This window comes from Panthera uncia, chromosome B1 (genome assembly GCF_023721935.1).
Source record: "Panthera uncia isolate 11264 chromosome B1, Puncia_PCG_1.0, whole genome shotgun sequence".
Taxonomy (NCBI): domain Eukaryota; kingdom Metazoa; phylum Chordata; class Mammalia; order Carnivora; family Felidae; genus Panthera; species Panthera uncia.
The window spans coordinates 137,203,532-137,224,733 of record NC_064811.1 but is presented as its reverse complement, the minus strand read 5'-3'; the positions used below and the strand labels follow the sequence as shown (position 1 = coordinate 137,224,733).

Genomic DNA, 21,202 nt, shown 5'->3' with positions numbered 1-21,202 from the left:
GGCTCCAAGCTCCAAGCTGTCAGCACAGAGCCTGCTATGGGGCTCGAACTCACGAACCGTGAGTCCTGAGATGAAGTCAGGACACTTAACTGGCCACCCAGGTGCCCCCAGAGGGAATTCTTATTTCCAGTATCATACAAGAATCTATACAAATAGGTTTTGGAGTCGGCCTGTACTGTCTCGTGAAAGCTCATTGTCAAATTCGCATGGGAACTTGCAAGTCAGTTGTTAAAAATAGCCATTTTAAAAAAATAATAAACTCATAATTAAGTAAATCATATTAAAGACAAAGGTGTAAGTATTCCAAATTCATCACTTTCTAACAATTTTACAATTTGTTCTTAAGGTTATTTATGTCTTTTGTATCTGTATGGTGAAAATACTATACAAGTGGTGTGCTATTGTACATTTCTCCCCAAGTCCACATTTAGTGAGGTCATGTTGGTAGCCTGAAACTGACCAAGTGGATGATCTTTATACTCCCTAAATCACTCCTTTCAGGAAGACAATTGTTAACTATTTACCAGCATATATTCTGAGAGACTCTGTCAATGACAAGTGTTCTGAGAATAATTCTCAACAGCCACATCATTGACAACTGTTTTGTAGACAAGGTGACTTTACATCACATATACATGTATACTTTACATATGTGTGTGTGTGTGTGTATATATATATATGTGTATATATATATACACACACACACACACATATATTTGCTATCCTAGACTTATTATTAATGATGCCATCTTTTCATTCTAAAAAGCATTCCAGTTTAGAGGATAAATTATGTGGTTACTCTATAGAGCAGGCTTGCTCAACCTCAGCACTATTGATGTATTGGGCTGGATAATTATTTGTTGCGGGGGATTGTCCTTTGTTGTAAAGGATGTTTAGCAGCCTCCCTGGGCTCTAGAGGGTACCCCTCTACCCCAGTTATGACAACTAAAAATGTCTCCAGATATTTTTAAATAATCCAGGGTGGGGGCAAAATCACCCCTTCTGAGGATACTGTCATGCATTCTAAGGGTCAAAACAATTCCAAAAATAAAATAAAATAAAATAAAATAAAATAAAATAAAATAAAATTTTCTTTGATGCCCAAAGAGAAAGAGATCTCGTTCTATTTTCTTAGATTATTTCCTTTAAAAATGTCATTGTAGGGGGGCCTGGGTGGCTCAGTCGGTTAAGCATCCAACTTCAGCTCAAATCATGATCTCATGGTTCGTGAGTTCAAGCCCAGCATTGGGCTCTGTGCTGACAGCTCAGAGCCTGGAGCTTGCTTCAGATTGTGTGTCTTCCTCTCTCTCTAACCCTCTTCTGTTCACGCTCTGTCTGTCTGTCTCTCTCTTTCTCAAAAATAAATAATAAACAACATTAAAAAAATTTGAATGTCATAAGGCTTTTTAATGTGTAAGGCTTTTTAAAAACTGAAAACAAAAACAAAAACTCTTGCCAATTCTACAACCCAGGAAAGTTTTTCTTAAAGACCTTGGAGCCCGTTCTTTGAATTGAAACCATCAAGGAAGTTGGCACCCTATCAACAATCTCTGTGAGAGTTTACCCTAGGTGCCTGGCTCCAAGTAGTCACTACCTGCCTGTTGTAGAGATATATGGCATTTTATTTTCTCTTGGTTAAAAACAATTATCTAATACAGATGTCACGCCAATACCAAGTGAATTTAAGATGAACTACATAGGGCAAATGGTTCTGTCAAGTCCTCTTACCCATGGGCAAATTATCATTTATCTTAAGGTCATGTAGGTAATGGATTGCATCTGTCTGACCATTTTTATAAAAGGGTGAGATTTCCTTCTGTCTTTGCAATCTTTTTAGCAAATTGCCTGTGAAGCTCATTAAGTCTAGTCTAATGCTTATTCAGTAATAAAACTGCGAAATTCTTTTCTGCCTTGTAGGAAGGATTCACTGACTTGACAGGACATTTTATTTTTGTTTTGCCCAATAAGAACAATGTCAGAAGTAAGGCAGAATGGAGAAATCTGAAGCAAACTAGGACAAAGGAGTGACTAAAATTGTATCAGCCATCAGAGAGAAACACAAGAAGCATATGGTCTTAAGCATAACCTTTACAAGAGTCAACTTCATCTAATATTTTGGGGGGAAAGATTTGCTTTTTCCCACTCCTATCTGCTCCCAAGTTAATACATACAGAACATTGCTTCTCATTACTCTTTGTCTTCTAACCAATGTCCTTTGCTCCTGTAGCTTCTATTCTCTTTCTATGTCTGGGATCCCCCTGACAAGGAATATCATTCCACTTCATTTATCCCCTCTGTGAGCTCTTAAGCAAGACTAGTGTTCTGTAGATTTTTCTCATGAAATGGGGAGGTGATAACAAGGAAGAAGGTAACATCACAGCACAGCAGAGCTGGCAATAGAAGACTGAGAATGATGATCATTAGCCTACAGTTTCCCAATACCTTTGCCAAAGGGACTTTCCTGCTGGCCAATTTTTTCTCTCCTCATCTCTGAACTTACCACTTTGGCCCTCCTATCTCTTATTTTTGTGTGTGTAGTTAAAGTCAGTCTCCACTGTGTCTAAAAATACTATGTAGCTAGACAGGTACTAAGCTCGATCCCAATTATGAAAGAAATGAAGCAATTAGCAACATAAGTAATGCTAAGAGAGTACAATTGAAAGATGCTAAATATTACATTTGGGATCCTCAGGTGAAATTGGGGCTGAGAAGAAGAGAGTCATAGCCAGTTGAATTTGGAGGAAGCAGTAAGGGAATATACATGGAAACTGAATGCATACAGAGCTTATAAATACACAGAGAGAAGCAGACACGTGAGAAATAGTTGAATCATCTCAGTGGCAGAACCCTAGATTGAAGCTTCATATTGTCTTGTGAAGAGAATCCCCCCATCCCAACCTCACCCCAGTGCTTCATGGAAACTTTCAACTCTCAAAATATATTTAATTCTTTGTGAGAACTTGCAATATATCTGTTCATAGATTTGGTCTTTCAACACTTATTTATTTATCACCTGTTCTATGTCAGGCACTGTAACAGACTCTGGGGATATACTGATGAATAATTTATACTGATGTAATTTAGAAAAATCTCTACCCTCATGGAGCTCATACTTTAAGGAATGTTCTCAAGAATCCCTAGGTCACTCTTGTCAGATAGATCTTTACATTCAACCCCATAGAGCTCAATATAACTTAGATTTTTTATAGCTAATAAACTTAATTAAAACACTAGACAAAGATAAAAATGTTGAAGAAACTAAATCTACTTCTTGGAGATTTGGTCTTAAACCTCTGTGCCTTGCTGATGTTGGACAGCTTCTGGATTTTTATTTATAGATTGAAGCTAAGGAATTCATTTTTTTTTTTGTAGGTCAAAATGATTGCTGGCAATTTCATATGGTTAAAAAATATTTTTTTCTTTATATCTGAAGATTACTGTATGAAAAAATTTCCTCCTTAAAATTTTGTGAACATTGGGGGCGCCTGGGTGGCTCAGTCAGTTAAGCGTCTGACTTCAGCTCAGGTCATGGCTTTATGGTTTGTGAGTTCAAGCCCTGGTTCAGGCTCTGTGCTGACAGCTCAGAGCCTGGAGCCGGCTTTGGATTCTGTGTCTCCCTCTCTCTCTGGCCCTTCCCCTCCTCATGCTCTGTCTCTCTCTCAAAATATGTTCTCAAAAATGTCTCTCAAAATATGTCTCTCAAAATATGTTCTCAAAAATGTTCAAATAACATTTTAAAATACAAACTTGATGTTAGTGGGGAAAGTTGGATGAAAAAAATCACAAGGATCAGGAAAGTGAAAAGATAACCTACAAAATGAGAAAAATATTTGCAAATCCTATATTTTGTGAGGGAGTTTTAACTGGAATATATAAAGAGATCTTACAAGTCAAAAAATTAGATGGGGTAACATAATAATCCAGTGGTTTCTATATAATAATGAAAACAAATATCCAGTTCTCTGCTTATATGGTTTTCTCACACTTATAAGAAAATCAGCTGACATTAGACATTCTACTGCTCTCTATATTTAATGGCATTGATTATAAGCTATGGATTTGTAAGTCCAAACTTGAGCACTGAAATAGGCAGCACTGTTAAAAGTAAACCCAAGTTGGGGGTGCCTGGTTGGCTCAGTCGGTTAAGCGTCTGACTTTGGCTCAGGTTGTGCTCTCATGGTTTGTGGGTTCGAGCCCCGCATCAGGCTCTGTGCTGACAGCTCAGAGTTCCCCCCTCTTTCTCTCAAGAATAAATAAACATTAAAAAAATTAAAAAAAAAAAAAGTAAATCCAAGCATGTGTTTCTAGGTCCTAGAGAATTCCTCCTTCTCTTAGGCTCTCTGGTTGGTTCAAGGCAATTCTGTCAAATGCACCTGTTCATGATGTAGTTGACACTGATATATGGAAAGAACTGTGGTATGGAAAAATACAGAAGCTTATTCTTGTGTTACACTAGCCAGAAATCTAGGGTTGGGAGTCTGTTATTTAGTTCGCTGTTCCTGACCTTGTCATCACATCAGAAAGGCAGGCTTACCCTGAGCAAGAAGTGATCGTGAAGATTATTTATTATAACCAGAAAAGAGAAAAATGATATGCTTATGCAACACCTAACTTATCTAAAGCATAAATCAAAGAAAAAAACAAAAATTTAAAAAGTAATGATTTTTAAAAGCATTCAGAATTTAGCAATAATATCATTTCATAACAAAATGAAATAATAAAAATTGCCTGGGAAAAATTGCAAATGTATTAAAATATAGAGAATTTTCTAAAACAAATTTAATTTATCATGAGACCAAAATAGGCATAATTGGAGTTCCAGAAAGAGAAGAGAGAGCAAAATATTCATATGTAAATGCAAGGACCCAAAACAATCTTGAAAAAGTACTAAGCTGAACAACTCACTTTCTGATTTCAAAACTTACTACAAAGCTAGTAATCAAGATGGTGTGTTACTAAGTCTAGAATTACAAATCATTGGAACAGAATTCAGAGTCCAGAAATAAATACTTATATTAATGGTCAATGGATTTTAACAAGAGTACAGAAAGAATTCAATGGGGAGAAAACAGTCTTTTCAACAAATGTTGCTAGGACAACTGGATGTATGTATGCAAAATAATGAAGAAGGATATCTGCCTCACAGCCATACACAATACAAACTCAAAATGGATCATAGAACAAAATGTAAGATCTAAACCCAACAAACTCTTAAAAGAAAATTTAGGAATAAATTTCCATAACTTTGGATTATGCAATGACACCAAAAGCACAAGTGAAAAGAAGAAGTAGATAAATTGTACTTCATCAAAATTAGAAAACTTTGTGCTTCAAAGAACACCATCAGGAAAGTGAAAAGATAACCTACAAAATGAGAAAAAATATTTGCAAATCCTATATTTTGCGAGGGACTTTTAACTGGAATATATAAAGAGATCTTACAAGTCAACCGAAAGACAAATAATGAATAGACATTTTTCCTAAGACTGATTTCAAGTGAGCATATGAAAAGATGCTCACCACCATTAGTCATGAGGGAAATTCACATTAAAATCATAGGAGATACTACTTCATGCCAACAACCTAAATGTCCATCAAAAGATGAATTGATAAAGTGTGGTAGAGTAATTCAGAAGAATATTAATTGGCAATAGAAGTGAATGAAATACCAACACATGCTACCACATAGACAGATGAACCTTGAAAACATATACTAATGAATGAAGCCAATCATTAAAGACTACATTTATGATTCCATTTATATGAAATGTCCAGAAAAGACAAATAAACAAAAACAGAAAGTAGATTAGTGGTTACCAGAGGAAGGGAGGAGGGGGAAATGCGGAGTGACCCCTAATAGGTACAGGGATGTTTAGGATAATGAAAATGTTCGACAATTAGATAGTGGTCATGGTTGCACAATTCTGTGAATGTAAGAAAACTCACTGGCTTGTACACTTTATTTATTTATTTATTTATTTATTTATTTGAAATCTAATTTTATTTCATTAAAAAAATTTTCTTTTAATTTTAAGTAGGCTCCACACCCAATGTGGGGCTACAACTGGTGACCCTGTGATCAAGAGTCACATGCTCTACCGACTGAGCCAGCCTGGGCACCAGATTGTACCCTTTAAAAGGATGGATTTTACAGCATGTTAATTACATCTCAAAAATGTTGTCATTAAAAAACATATCTCAATTTGGTTTTTAGGATAGGAGTAAAATGAGTATACTCCTGGTGAGTTGACTTTTTTCTATCAGGTAGTTATAGCTTTCTGTAGCTACCTGAAAATAACATAGTGGAAATATCAGTGTCTGGTATTAACCACCACAAACCCTTCATCATCCACATAAGCAGTAGAAGGACTTCTCTTTACTACTCCTTACTGCAACCTGGCAGAACTTATTCAAGTTAATAAACATACCTATTTTATCAAGAGTCTAAGTGAACACATTTAAAAAAAAATAATTTTTCCAAAGTGAAAAAGTCTTAGCAAAGTCAAATGGACATGATCTTTGGATTATCTGTGTCTCTATGTCATCCTTCCCCCATCTCTATTACTTCTGATTACATATCAAATTGCTATAGCTTTTAAAATATTTGCAAATCGGATGAGAAAATTCTAGCTATTTATGCATGTCTGAAATGATCTGTCTTGTTGAAAGACAGGAAGCAAAGACACTTTGGTTTTGGTTAAAGTGTAGCTACAAAGAGTAGACATATACTCCTTTAAGCAGGGAGAATCTAAATTCAAATGTCTGCTGTCTAAACTCTGAGATCATCAGTATGGTTATTTCAAAAGAGTTACTGTTTCTGACCAAAATCTCCTATGAAAACAGAGCTAGATTCAACTCAAATCAAATCCTTCCATTATAACGTTCTAATAAGTCGAAGAAGGAAACTCTTTCTGGTAAGAATCCTATTCTTTAAGGAAAGTCATCAAAATCAGGGCAGGGAGCAGCCTGTCACAGCTTTAGTCAGGGTGCACAATAGAATAAGAGAAAAAGATGTAGGAAGAGTAACAGGAAACGAGACAAAAGATGGGTAACTCTAGGAGAAAAGAGAGGTGAGACAGATTAATTGGGGAAGAGGACTTCAAATCAGTTATTATTGAGTGTGGGAAGCCTGAGTCAGCGGGCTTGAATGGAGAAAAAAAGCAAATAATCAAAAAGCACAAAATTATAGTGAGCCACGTTGCCCCTTTCCTTCCCATCTCCTGAATTGCCACCAAAACTCTTAACTCAGCACTATGAACATGTACACAACAAAAATATTTATAGATACTGCCAAAGCTACTGCTCAAGGTAAACTTTTATTATTTTATTTTATTTTATTTTATTTTATTTTATTTTATGGGAAAGGCGAGTATTGTTTTTGATGAGCTTTAACAATACCCACTATATCTCTAGAGAGATTTAGATTTTTTTATATTTAACACATATTTTAACTTACTTTAAGTCAGAATAGCTTCACAAATTCACAAATGAAAATTATACTTTAAAAAAAAATTTTATAGTGCTTGTTTATTTTTGAGACAAAGAGAGACAGAGCATGAACAGGAGAGGGGCACAGAGAGAGACACACACACACACAGAATCCTAAGTAGGCTCCAGGCTCTGAGCTGTCAACAGAAAGCCTGACACGGGGCTCGAACTAATGAACCACAAGATCATGACCTGAACCAAGGTCGGACACTTAACCAACTGAGCCACCCAGGTGTCCCCAAAATTTTACTTTTAATGGTACATGAATATTAACCTATAGATTTAGATACAACAAAATGTTTGTGAAGTCAATCATATACAAAAAATAAATCCCTGCTTTTGTAATCTGATGTTTCAAATTGTCTCAATTTGCACTTAATAAATTCAACATTTTAATAAGAATATTTTAGCAATCTGATTCTAGGTAATTCTATTTAGATCACTTCACTCCAACACTTTATCATGGATTTGGATAATCATTATCCCCCAATAAATCAAACACCAAATAGACCCGGTTATTTTCTATTTTAACAATGTTTTTATTAGTTATAGAGACATCTTAATTTGCTACATAAAATTTTTAACTAGATAATGCAACTTCTAAAACTGTTGAAGAGCATCTTGAGACAAATTTGCAAAATTTCATGTTCATCCCTCTCATTAACTTGTAGTTTAACACCAGTGTTCCTTATGCTTCCTATGAAATAATAGTCCATATGAAACAACTTGAGTCTAAGACTAAAGAGTTACAAACTTTTTAATGGTGAAAAGTACCACTGTGGTTTACAGTGTTCCGCTGAGTATTTTATCAACAGACTTAACTGTGTTACCAGCATGCTCCTCTGGCTTACACTGCCTAACATGAACTTTGGCTCAGTATGCATTCGGGATCTCTAAAAGCTGTCTGTTAAAAGAAAGTGGACAGTGTAATAAATATTATCTTAATAGACACTTAAACAGCACTTATTTGTATCTTCAGTGATTTCAATGGCCTGAAACCCTTCCATGAGTTCCATGAAGGTCTACAGACCACAGTAAGGATACACTGGGTCAAAGGAATACCAGATAGCACTGTCCTCGAAGGCAACGTTGCACATGAGAACATTCATGTAAAGTGCCTCCAGTGTGTCTGGCAAATAATAAGCATCTATTGTTGATGATGATTAAGATGATATACACGACTACTCAGTTTTTTAATCTTGCTATTTACTAGCACAGTGCTACAGCAGTGTTGTTTCAATTCAGTATTTTTTAAGACATACTAGAGATCGTGCCTGGATTAGAGAATCAACTGGAGATGGTCAAAAATAACACTGCTCTGTGTTCTGGCTTCTCTTCCTCTGGGGATGACAGTGATCACCAGTGATTGTACCCCTCCCTCCAGAGACCAGAGGAGACTTTACAACCCTTACTACATGGTGTCCAAGCACCCAAGACTAATTTTTGCTATGCCTGATAAAAGCTATTGCTACCCTAGAGGTCTTATCTCAAGGACTAGGGAATTTAAATGGCAGTAGATTACCTGAGCTAGAAAGGATGTGAAGCTTAGAACTTGAGAGAACTAGGACATTTAGAATTGTGTGACAAACCCACGGTGAATCCTTTTAAATACATACATATATACACAAGGGATAAAGAGATTATTCAAAGAAGTTATTTACTAAAATGTGGTTGATGGGGAATTAATAAGTAGTACATATATAGATTATATAACCACAAGCATTTATCCAAAACTCTGAAGTCAAGTGTATTTAGAAAAATATTTAGTATTAGGATATCATACCACCTATTATCTACTACCTTCAGTATGGTCTGGGGTTGCATTCTACAATCAAAAATATGAATATTTCTGGAGCAAAATGCATGAATATATCTACTAAGTGGTATAAATAAAGCCTATACATAGCTTTATGTAAGTTTAGATCATATCAGGTCAGTAATTGTAGATAAGAATTTGTTGACATGTTATTTAGAATGGAGTACTAGGAATAAGATTTTAATGTATGATGCATAAGAGTAAAGTCATAATATCTTGGCATTCTTTTTTTTTAAATTTTTTAAATGTTCTTATTTATTTTTGGGAGAGATGGAGTGCGCATGGGGGAGGGGCAGAGAGAGAGGGGGACACAGAATCTGAAGCAGGCTCCAGGCTCTGAGCTGCCAGCACAGAGCCTGACACGAGGGGCTCGAACTCATGAACTGCGAGATGGTGACCTGAGCCGAAGTTGGAGGCTTCACTGACTGAGCCACCCAGGCACCCCTTGGCATTCTTTTATCACTGTAAAGTAATATTAATATAATATGAAATATATATTTGGTCTCTGCCCCCTGTTCCTGACACAAAGCTACTAAAACCCCTGTAGTTTCCTGAGGAGGGATTGTGGGAACCCGAGATTTATAGTCAATTATTTGACAACCTGAGATTTCTGACTAGTGTCTGAAGTAGGAGCAGTTTTTTGGGACTGAGTCCTTGCCTGTGAGATCTGTGCTAACTCCAGGTAGTTAGTGTCAGAATTGAATTAAGTTATTGAACACTCAACGATTATCCCAAGAGTTGGAGAATTGGTGGTTGGTGTGGGGGAAAACCCCACACATTTGGTGTCAAAATATTCTTTGGGTAGAGAGACAGTTTTCCTTAAATCACTATCCTCAAAAATACTTCTGTGGTAAATTTGAGAGTGGTGCAGGACCCTGGCCACCACCGTATGTGAAAAAGTTACTTCCTAAATTATCTAAGTTCTACATTATACTGCCTAGCTCTTGAAATCCAATGCCTTAGTACACCTTCTGAGAGAAAGAAAGAGAGATTTGAAATCCCATGGTTGAGAAATTATCATTTTTTCAGATTTCCTCTTCGTCACCTATGACTTAGAATGTGCATAATGAAGTTCCACATCTGATGTGGATGACTGACTAGCTATTGGACCTGATCTTCCCACAGATAACAATTACAAATACTAGATCAAAAAAAAAAAAAAAAATGACCCAGAGCCGGTTTGTGGAGACTTCCATCAGCCAAAGATGAAACTATTTGAGCTTCTTATTAATAATAACAATAAAGGCAATGTATCCAAACCTATCAAATGTGTTTACATGAATATGTTTCATTTAAATAAAATATCATTTATTTTCTGATATCCAGAAAATAAAGAGGTAGTAGTAAGTATTCATCTTGTCTTTCCTGAAAGAACTATACCATTGGGTAGCCAAATGATGGATACAGGAAAGTATCTTTCCATTAATGCATTTAATGTAAAAAGTGTAAAAGAAATTATGGAATTAAAGCACACACATACATATATATGATTTTAGGAAAAAAGGAATGCTTAATGTCTCTCTCTTTACACATACATAAATATGCTTAGTGCCTACGTATGTACATATACACACATACTTCTACTTAATGCCTTAATGTGTATATCTATAGATAGATAGATATTAAGCATTCATGTTTGCTGACATCATAAAAGAAGCCAGAGGAACATAGTTTCTTCTCATAGCTAGCGTGATCCTTTCAAAATGTAAGTCATATTGTATCCTAAGTCTGGTCAAAATTCACAATAGCTCTCAATTTTCTGAAGAGTAGAAATCAACGTCCTTCCAAATGCCTGTAAGAACCTATAAGAGCCGTCCTTGAATTAGCTCCTTATCTAATTTCTCTCTCTTGACTATACTCCTGGTATGTGCTTTCCTTCCTGTTCTTTAACACTTGAAATGTGCTCCAACTTCAAGGCCTTTGCATTGGCCATATTTTCTGCCTGGAGTGCTCTTTTTCCTTACTGCCACACAGCTTCTTGCCTTTTTCAAATCTTTGCACAAAAGTTATCTTCTCAATGAGGATGATGGAGGCATCCCATTAGAAATTACATCCAATTCTCTTGCTTCTCCTGACAAATGCACACCCCTTCTGACTCTGCTCTTTATTGTTCTAAGGCTCTTATCATTACTAATATCCACTACCATTTTGTTAGGAGTTAACTGCACTCCCTCTACACACATACCCCACCAAAGAAATGCTGAAACACTAACCCCAGGACCTCAGAATGTGACCTTATTTGGAAATAGGATCCTTAACAGATGTAATTAGTTAAATTAGGAGGAGGTCTTACTGGAATGGGGGCATGGGTGTGGGCTACTCCAACATGACTGATGTCCTTACAGAGAAGAGAGAAACTTGAACACAGACATAGGAAGAATATCATGTGATGATGAAGACAGAGACCATTTATGCACCTGCAAAACCCACCAAAAACCACTGGCTAACCCTGAAGCTAAAAAGAGGCAAGGAAGGATTCCTCTGTAAGTTTTCATTGGAGCGTTACCCTGTGGACACATTGATTTCGGATTTTTAGCCTTCAGAACTGTCAGACAATAATTTTCTGTTGTTTTAAGTCACCCAGCTTGTGGCATTCTGTTAAGGAAGCCTTAGGAAATGAATGCATCTATCTATATACTGTATTGTTACTACCTAATTCACTTTGTATTGTCTTACTGTTTATTGTTTGTCCACCTCCTGCCACTGACCCCTTTCTCCCAGAAGGCAAACAAAGAACAGCAGGGATCTTTTTCATTGTTATATCCCAAAGCACCTACAAGAGTTCCTGGTACACAGTACGTACTCAATACTATCTGAATGAAGTAATCCTCATATACATTGCTTCGTCATTTAATTATTTTAGTTGTTCTTTGTGACTTCTCAGTTTTTGTTTTGTTTTAGTGTTTTATTACCCACAGTAATGGACAACATAGCTAGCAGGAAGAATTTAAATAACAACTAAAACTCAATTTAACATCTCTTTTTGAAATAAATATTTAAGAATAATTGTTAAAAGTAATGAGGTTGACTGTTTATAATTTCATCTCTTTTTATTTCCCCTAGCCATGCTTTGTGAAGATGCTGTGGAATAAGTGATCAAGTCAGACACCAGAAAAGAATAGGAGAGTTAAGATAATCAGCTCCAGAGCAATAGAGAGTTGATTGAACATAAATTGTTTAACTCTCTAACCAAGACTCCATGGAAGAAATTATTATTCATAATAAACTTCCCAAACCATTATGGTGTCTATCCACCAATACCGTCAAACTTCTCAACTTACAATTATTAAGAACATTCAGGGAAGCATGGATGATTCAGTCAGTTGAGCAACCAACTTCAGCTCGGGTCATGATATCACAGTTTGTGGGATCAAGCCCTGTGTTGGGCTCTGCACTGACAGCATGGAGCCTGCTCAGGATTCTCTCTCTCTCTGTCTTTGTCCCTCCCTCGATCTCTCTCTCTCAAAATAAATAAACTTTAAAATAAATACTCCAAATTAGTTTATCCAGTTTAACTAAACTCATCTCTCAGCAACCATAAAATCTGTGAGGTTTGACAGGTATTGTACATTTACTAATATAATTCATTCTAACATGATAAAATACCTCCCTATACGTTTATATTTGCACTTATCAGTGAGTTCCCCCTTACCCCCATCCCGCTCTAGCCACTAAAATTACGCCTTGAAATTGACTGCCCTAGTGAAAGTGAAAATACCTATTGCTTTTATTTATTTATCTATCTATCTATCTATCTATGTATCCTGTTGCTTTTAGAAATAAGAAGTCATTCTTCAGCCTAGACTTTTTGGTTTTGGTCTAGGTTTATTGCTTAATACACTTGAATCTAAGCACTGATGAGGAGAAACAGGTTTTAAATCACAAAAGCTTCCTTTTCCAAAAGCAAACCTTGATGTTCTGAACATAATTTTACTGTAAGGCATAGTGAAGAGAAAAACGAAGATATTATAAGTAGGGAACAACCTTTGTAGGTAGAAAGAAATAGAGGCTTTTAGAATAAAAAAAAAAGGAGAGAAAAAGAAAAGCAAAAGTGAACCAAAGTTCTTTCATTTTTTCTGTGGCCATATAAAAATTTGGGGAGGACATTAATACAGATCAGAGAGAAGCTAAAAGTAGAGGGGAGTGTACACAGTTTCATATTTGAAAATCTCGAAAAAGACTGCAAAGCAGAGTGCTTTTGTGGCAACATAGGGTGAGCACAGCAATGTAGATATGGCAGCTCATAGTGTGTGGGCAGAGAAGAACTCAGTACATCCATGCTGCCTGCTTCAGTTCTCAGTGATCTACGTGAGGAACAGAATTTCATAAGCTCCTGCAGCGTTCTTGGTCACGAATTTAAAGTTTCCCAGCAGTGGCCATACTAGGCAGGTACAAGACCCGATAGAGCAGGAGAGCCCGGGCTCAGAACACAATGGAGGGCATGGTGGAGTGTCTATGCAACCGCACAGTCGATGCAGTGTCAGCAGGGGTGGAGGATACTGGGGTTGGACTCTCAGCTCCTGACCTTGCCTAGGACGGACCATACAATTACACAGGCGTACATAACATGGAGACCGGGCAAAACAATTACTCCTCAGCTGGAGTTCAGTAGGAGTGAGCTTGGGATACCACGTGGACTAGCACCATTTTCAGCTTCCCCCATGTGTAGACAACATGTAGCAAAGGAGGCGGAGGGTGTGTGAAAGAAAGCCGCCATAGAGGTTTTGGATTTTCAATAGATTAAAAAACTACCCGAATTACCTACTTGCAAACCTAAAATGTTTCTTGTTTTGTTGTTTTCCTTTGTGAACAGAAATCACTACAAGGGACGTTAAATCAGTTGTACCAAATGAAGACAGCAATGTCATTTTGCACATATGAGCCATATGTGAAAATATTCAATTTTCAGGGGCTCAGTTTAAAAAAAAAAAACGGATGAAATAAACAAAAAGTCTCAATTGTAAAGTTTAGTAAGATAGCATATGAGATCTCACTACTGAAATAGCACAAAGTAATATGAATCATTCTGTATTTTGGCCAAAAAAATTAACCTTTTTTTCTTGTGGACACTAAGTATTTTTAAAAAGTTATTTAATATTTGGAAATACATATACCATTTACACTTCACATTTTAGATTATAAAAGATGTACATGAAAACAATCTTTCTTCGATAGTGTCAATGTGGTATAAGACTAGAAAAGATTTAAAATCCACTTTTATTTGGTAAATTAATTGTGTATTACTAGGATAGTGGGAGTAAATGAACAATCTGACCAATTATCAATAACAGGAAATAACTGTTTTCTTGCCAAAAGTGTACCCAGTGCTTACAATTTTGATCATGACTTGGGCATACATGTGTCATTTGTTATGATTTGCTGAGCATCCTAAATGTTTTTGGTATTTTCACAACCTAAATATTAAGAAGCCTGTGAAGTGGAATTGAAGATAAATAGATAATATATATTCCTCACATTTGAAATTAAATGATCCTTAGGAAAAATATTTTTGCTTATTATAATTTTCAACCAAAAATACTGAGTTGGTTCGGTATAACTTTTATTTTAAATAAAAATTACAATTTATTCGTTTACAAGACAAGATTAAATGAAACTTAATATAACTACTATTTAATTTTTTTAAATGTTTATTTAGTTTTTGAGAGACAGAGCACAAGTGGCAGAGGGGCAGGGAGAGAGGGAGACACTGAATCTGAAGCAGGCTCCAGGCTCTGAGCTGTCAGCACAGAGCCCAACGCGGGGTTCAAACTCATAGACAGCGAGATCATGACCTGAGCCAAAGTCGGACACTCAACCGACTGAGCCACCCAGGTGCCCCATATTTAAAATGAAATTACAGAGTGTACTGACATTGACTTTATGTAACTAAATGAACTCATCATATTATATATAACACATTAAAATTATCTTCCATATATTATGAATTGACATTCAAATGCAGAACTCTTATACATAAATTGAATTTCATGTTACTAAAACGTGTTTACTATACATAAATAGTTATTGTGAATGTGTTTTAGACCATCCCAACATTTGTTCTTTCCTTGATAAACATTTGGGATTATGACATATGAAGACACTGTATAAGGGAAATTAAATCAGCTTTGATCCCATTATTAAGAAATCCATACAGAATAGGATTCAGACAACAAGACATCATGCCTAACAAATGGCAGATGCAATACACCAACTTGAAATGCCTATTTGAAATAAGGTTATCATTAAAATCAGTTACCACATGGAAAAGGTGTAGTGGCATCCAGCTAACAGCAAACACCAATATCAATATGGTTAGTCTATAAAAAACACTTCGAGATCTCTTTTTTATCCTCATGATCGAACGGTTTACTCTCATTTCATGAACGTCTGAGTTTTCTTCAGGTTTCATCTCAAAGCAGGTGGGGACTCCTGGTATGAACTTACTGGATGACGAGAGCTGACTTTTTACAGACCCAAAGTTTTCTGGAAGCATTCTTGAATGGTTCTCTTGAGAAGGTCTTGCTGGAGCAGGTAACACGCACGCTGTCTTCTTGCTGTATCTTCTTCTGTGTTTTCTGATGAATGAATAGCTCCATTTCTGGCTGCTGGAAAGTTTCCCCTGAGGCCCACTCTTTTTGAATGGATGAAGAGTTAAGTTGATCATCTCATTTTCTTCTAGTTTGCTTTCTTGGTTGGACAACCCACAGCTTATACTCCTGCAGACACTGGTATGACTTATGGTTAGACACACCAAGGGCAGAATATACTGAACTAGCAATAAAGAGATGGTAAAAGCAATTCTGTATGAATCGGATGGCCACGACTCAACGCATAAATACCTGCTGCTCAGCAGTGTTGAGCCAAATGTTTCCTGAAGTTCCACCAGACTGTGAAACACTGGAAGGGGAGAACAAATCGCAAAACCTAGCGTCCAGACAGTAGCTATCAAGAAGTAGCCATGGTTTGCCGTTAAATTATTAGATATAGGATGTTTTATCATATGATACCTGACAATGGCAATTGATATTAAAATTAAAGTTGAGACCAGAACTGAAACACACTGAAGAAAAGGCATAATATGACACATGACTTTGCCAAACATCCACTGATCCAGCAAGACGGAGGTCAGTGTGAAAGGTGAGCAAAACAACACAACCAAGATATCAGAGAAGGCCAAATTTCCTATGAGGAAGTTTACTGTAGTCTTCTGGTTACGCTTTCTCATGAGTGCCATTAAAATAAGGAGATTCCCCATGAAACCAAGAAGACTTACAAATGTATAAAGTCCAATCAGAAAATACTGCAGGTCATCTACACTGCTTTTATAGTCATCCCACACTGGGAAATCAGAGCTCCGAGGGGCCCCAGTACTGTTCTCAGTGGCAAGTGTCTTGTTATAAAAGTCCTGGAGCTCTAAATCCATATCACAGTCCTGCTTGGAATAAAAAGACATTAGTTACCAACTTAAAAAAAAAAGTTACGTGACCACTATAAATTAATACACTGAGAGGGAAACTAAATTTTACAATTTGCTCCTGTTACCTTACTAATCTCCCAAAAAAGTTTTGGGAGGTCTTGAACTGGTTCTAAGAGCACAGCAAATATCAGCCAATAACAATTACAGTAAATCTAAGCCTACCATCACTTCTGTGGTGTGTTAATGTGTTGTAAAATAGCAAACCTTGTTTTTTAAATTTATGTAGATATGACGAAAGGGAAGGAAAAGGCAAATATATGTAAGAGCTTCAAGATACCTAATTTACAACAGCTCATTGCTATTATTTATCCTGTCACGGTGCCTACTCATGGGGTAGTCACATAATCTTACCTTAAACATTCCTTCATTTCCAACTTCAATCAAGGTCAAACTTAAAAGTCACCTATGCTAAAGTATTCCTTAGTCTACTCAACTGGATGTGATCTCCTCTTTGGAACCCCCATACTGCTCTGTTTATAGCTGTCTCATGCGAATGTCACAATTTGCTTTGCTATGCAATTAAAATGCATAACAGCCTCCCTTATTTATTTATAAGCAATGGAAAAGCAGAAAATTGTCCTTTATTCACTGTGGCATCTACCACAATCCATGGCCCAATAACTTCACCATTGTGGGTGCTAAATAAATATTTATGGAAAAATGAAAAATTCAAACAAGTGTCTAGTATCTTAAATATTATCTTGTTCAAATTTAAGCTTCTCAAGTGTAGAAAGATCACCCCAGGACTTAGGTGTATACAGTAGGCACTTAATAAGTGTTTATCAAGCTGTACTGTTGACTCCGTGTGCACAATACTGGATGGCAGTCATTCCATGATCAATTCTTAGTCCTTTAAGAGGTGCCAGATTATCATGAATTAGGATAGCCACTGGCCAGCAGTCTGCTAGTGTTTAAAAAAAAATTACCTGTTTACTTTTTAAGTTAAAAAGTGAAAATAATTTTCAGCTTTAAAAAGATTGAATACATTCATATGGCCGAATGAAAATTTATATCTTAAAGTTAAATGTATAAGTAATACCAATATCATACCCCATAATAAGTTTTTTCATTTCAAACAAAATTAATAATGTAATATTATTAATAGCACAATGGTATTTCTTATTTATTGCTACATATTGGAGATTTGACAGTATTGCCTGATGAAACACAAACTGTCTATAATATATCAGTAAGAGGCAAAAGGGACCTCTTGTCCTCTTTTTTAATTTTTTTAATTTTTTTATTTTTTAAGGTTATTCATTTTTCAGAGACATAGAGAGACAGGCCCAGGTCATGATCTCACAATTTGTGAGTTCAAGCCCCGCGTCGGGCTCTGTGCTGACAGCTTGGAGCCTGGAACCTGCTTAGGATTCTGTGTCTCCTCCCTCTCTCCCCCTGTCCCTCCCCAGCTCATGCTCGCACTCTGTCTCTGTCAAAAATAAATTAACTTAAAAAAAAATGTAAACAAAAAAAGTTACTCACGTGGCCTACTGAATCATTTTATTCATCATATTATCAGATAATTGCCTCCCAGTAACTACTCTGAATGGATTAGTGAGCTTCTAATCAAAGTAGCCTTGACTGGCCTTTTTGCCTAATTTCCTGGGTTCTGATAACCCCTGGTTTCATCTACCTTGTTTATAATCCTATTTGTACTTATAACGTGTACAGGTTGTTCCTGTGTATCCTGCTTATTCATTCTTCTTTTGACTCGCTTTCTTGAAACAATCCTTTTTTGTTGTAGATCTGTGGTTACTGATTGCTTTTTCTACTACCAAGGTAAGGACAAAAGAGAAGTTGCATAGATGATTCTACAATGGCTTTGTGTTTTCTTGGGGCATGTAACTGGAGGATGATGCTCCTTTAAAGTAAAATATTACTCTCCACAATTTTTTGAAGGAAGAGGAAATGCAACATAATTTGGGGTAATAGAAACAATGGGGTTTTGAGGCTTAACTTCAGATTGTCTCCAATGCAGTGGTCAGTCTTCTCCATTGGACTGTAATGGAGATAAAGGAAACATCTTAATTCTTTTTATGATAGTAATGGTGCTTAAGAGAATTATGTTGTACATAGAGGATACTAAGTAAACACTTGCTATTTATCACTTAAGAAAATAGTTTAATTTTCCCAACCTTGAAATAATAGAAATGAATCATTTGGGGAATATAGGAAAATTCAGGATAGAGTGTGACTATAGGTCTATATGTGTGTGTGTGTGTGTGTGTGTGTGTGTGTGTGTGTATCTTTTTACATAGACATATATATAGGAACCACTGAAATTAGACAGGTTTTCAAATGGCCCTAAAATGAAATGAGGAGATACATCCATAGACAATGGTGATAGTTTAGCACTTTAAAATTTTAAATGAGGCATCTTCAGTCATAAAGGCTATCACATAAGCAACATAAAACTAAAATAGCAAAAAATATTTATAACATATTTTTATTTAAATGTAAAAGAAATACATCAGATTGCATCGTGTCACTAAAATTTTTCTCTAACAATACATGTCCATAAAATCCTCAGTTCATTACATTATAAAAACCACTGCCTTATCAGTAAGCAAATGAAGGAAATGTCGTCCTAAGTATTCACTGGACACGGGAAACACTGAGGGCAACACTTCTTGCCCTCCTTAAAAAACTCTACTTTAAATACAATTTTAAAGGGGAGGCTCCTTTTATTAATGAAGAGCTAAGATTAGTTGTTCCTTCCCTTATTCATTCAACTAGCATTTACTGAACAGCTGACGTGCTAGGTGCTCTGCTAGGCTCTGGCATAAAGGTAACAAATACAAGGTACTATGTGGTAATATTTCCAGGGGTTAATTCAAGGCTACACAACAAGTAATTAATTATAGACTGCAAGTGCCTGAGATATAAAAGGCCCTAAATGGATTATGAATGAATGAATGACATTCTCCTGATTGCTAGTGATATACTTTTTTACTATGGCACAAACACACTGTTGCTGAAAATCATGGATGCTTACTTGTACCTATTGACAGATTGATAAATTATCATTTTTTCTTATGTTTTTTCCCTCTCTTAACATTCATTCATTTAACATTCATTTTATTTTAGTGTGACTGTGCTGCTGTTCCTCTAACACAAACCGATCCATCCCATCTAAACATAAAAATACACATGACACCTAACATGATGCTCTGCACTAAATGAGCATTTTGTGAATCTTTGCTCCAATGACTTCTCACGAGAGATATTGCAAATAGGGGGAGAAAAAAGGGGATGCAGAGCTATTTCTTTAAAAGTGCCCTCTTATAGGGCTCCCCCCACCCAGGGCAGGCTATCCAAAATGGACCACACATTGGCATGCAGATTATTTTGAGCTGAAAATAATCAAGACCCAAAAGACTCAGGAAGAAACTTTGACCTCCCCACCAACTGCCTAAAAAATTTTAGATAGGGGACCTGTACCCACAAAAGAGCTATTTATAGAGATTCCTTTTTACCTAAGAAACTTAACTGTATAACAGGGCAACCTTTGTTTTCCAAACATCTCCTACCTTCCTGCTAGTAGCTTTCCTCCCTTACCCCTCTCCTTAGCCTAGGATGACACATATGCCTCATTTTGCCTGTCTTTGGAATTTCCATGTCTGTGTAGAGTCCCCATAGGTAGGAAACTAAATTTGATTTTCTCCTGTTAATCTGTCTCAGGGAAATTTAATTCTTAGTCCAACTAGAAGAACTTTGGACAAAGAAAAATTTCTTCCTCCCTGACAATAGCCAGGGGAGGTTTTAAACAGTAGGAAATAGTTGTCCAATAAGATTTGTCTTTTTTTTTTTCTTTAATTGAAAAATCAAAGGTAGAGGAACTACTTTAAAATGAAAAAAAAAAAAAAAACCCAAAACCACAAAGGATTTCTTTTCTTAAACTTACCCCTTCACTTCCCTGAAAAGCACAATAAGCAAACATATAATGGAAATGTAAATCTGTTTAATAATGATCTGCTTTTCAACAAGTGTTATAATGAACACTGTACAATCCTATGCAACATACTTTACACATAATAAAAGTAATGCAGTATGTGTACTTTCCTTCATCTCAGAGTGCTAAGCAAATTATGAGATGTAACCAGAAAGAATGTTTGAAAAGTGAAATATTATTTTAGAGGAAACTTGATGCTGACTGTGTGAAACCTTTGTTGTGCTTACTTATGAGCTTTTCTTCTTTCGTACCCAGTTTTCTCTCTCACCATCAGTTTCCACAGGGCTGTACATCCAACTTCAACCCTCACAGTAAAAAGTGGAAAAATATAAGTTCTTCCTCAAAGTGTGGTGACTGTGAAAAAGTCTTTGTAGACTTAGTGTAATTTTCTGATATTGTAATTTTCTTATAAAAATCGATCTATATCTGACACCGAGACAAATGAAATCTTCCCAATAGACTTTAAGTA

The 21,202-nt window shown here is 36.1% G+C and overlaps 1 protein-coding gene across 1 annotated transcript; it reads right to left on the bottom strand.

The window, feature by feature from the left end:
• Positions 1-14,856: 14,856 nt before the first annotated feature.
• On the bottom strand, positions 14,857-16,757 carry NPY5R (neuropeptide Y receptor Y5). The gene has a single exon (XM_049632652.1). The coding sequence runs from the start codon at positions 16,755-16,757 to the stop codon at positions 15,387-15,389; it is 1,371 nt and encodes a 456-aa protein (XP_049488609.1). The 3' UTR covers positions 14,857-15,386.
• Positions 16,758-21,202: the final 4,445 nt, after the last annotated feature.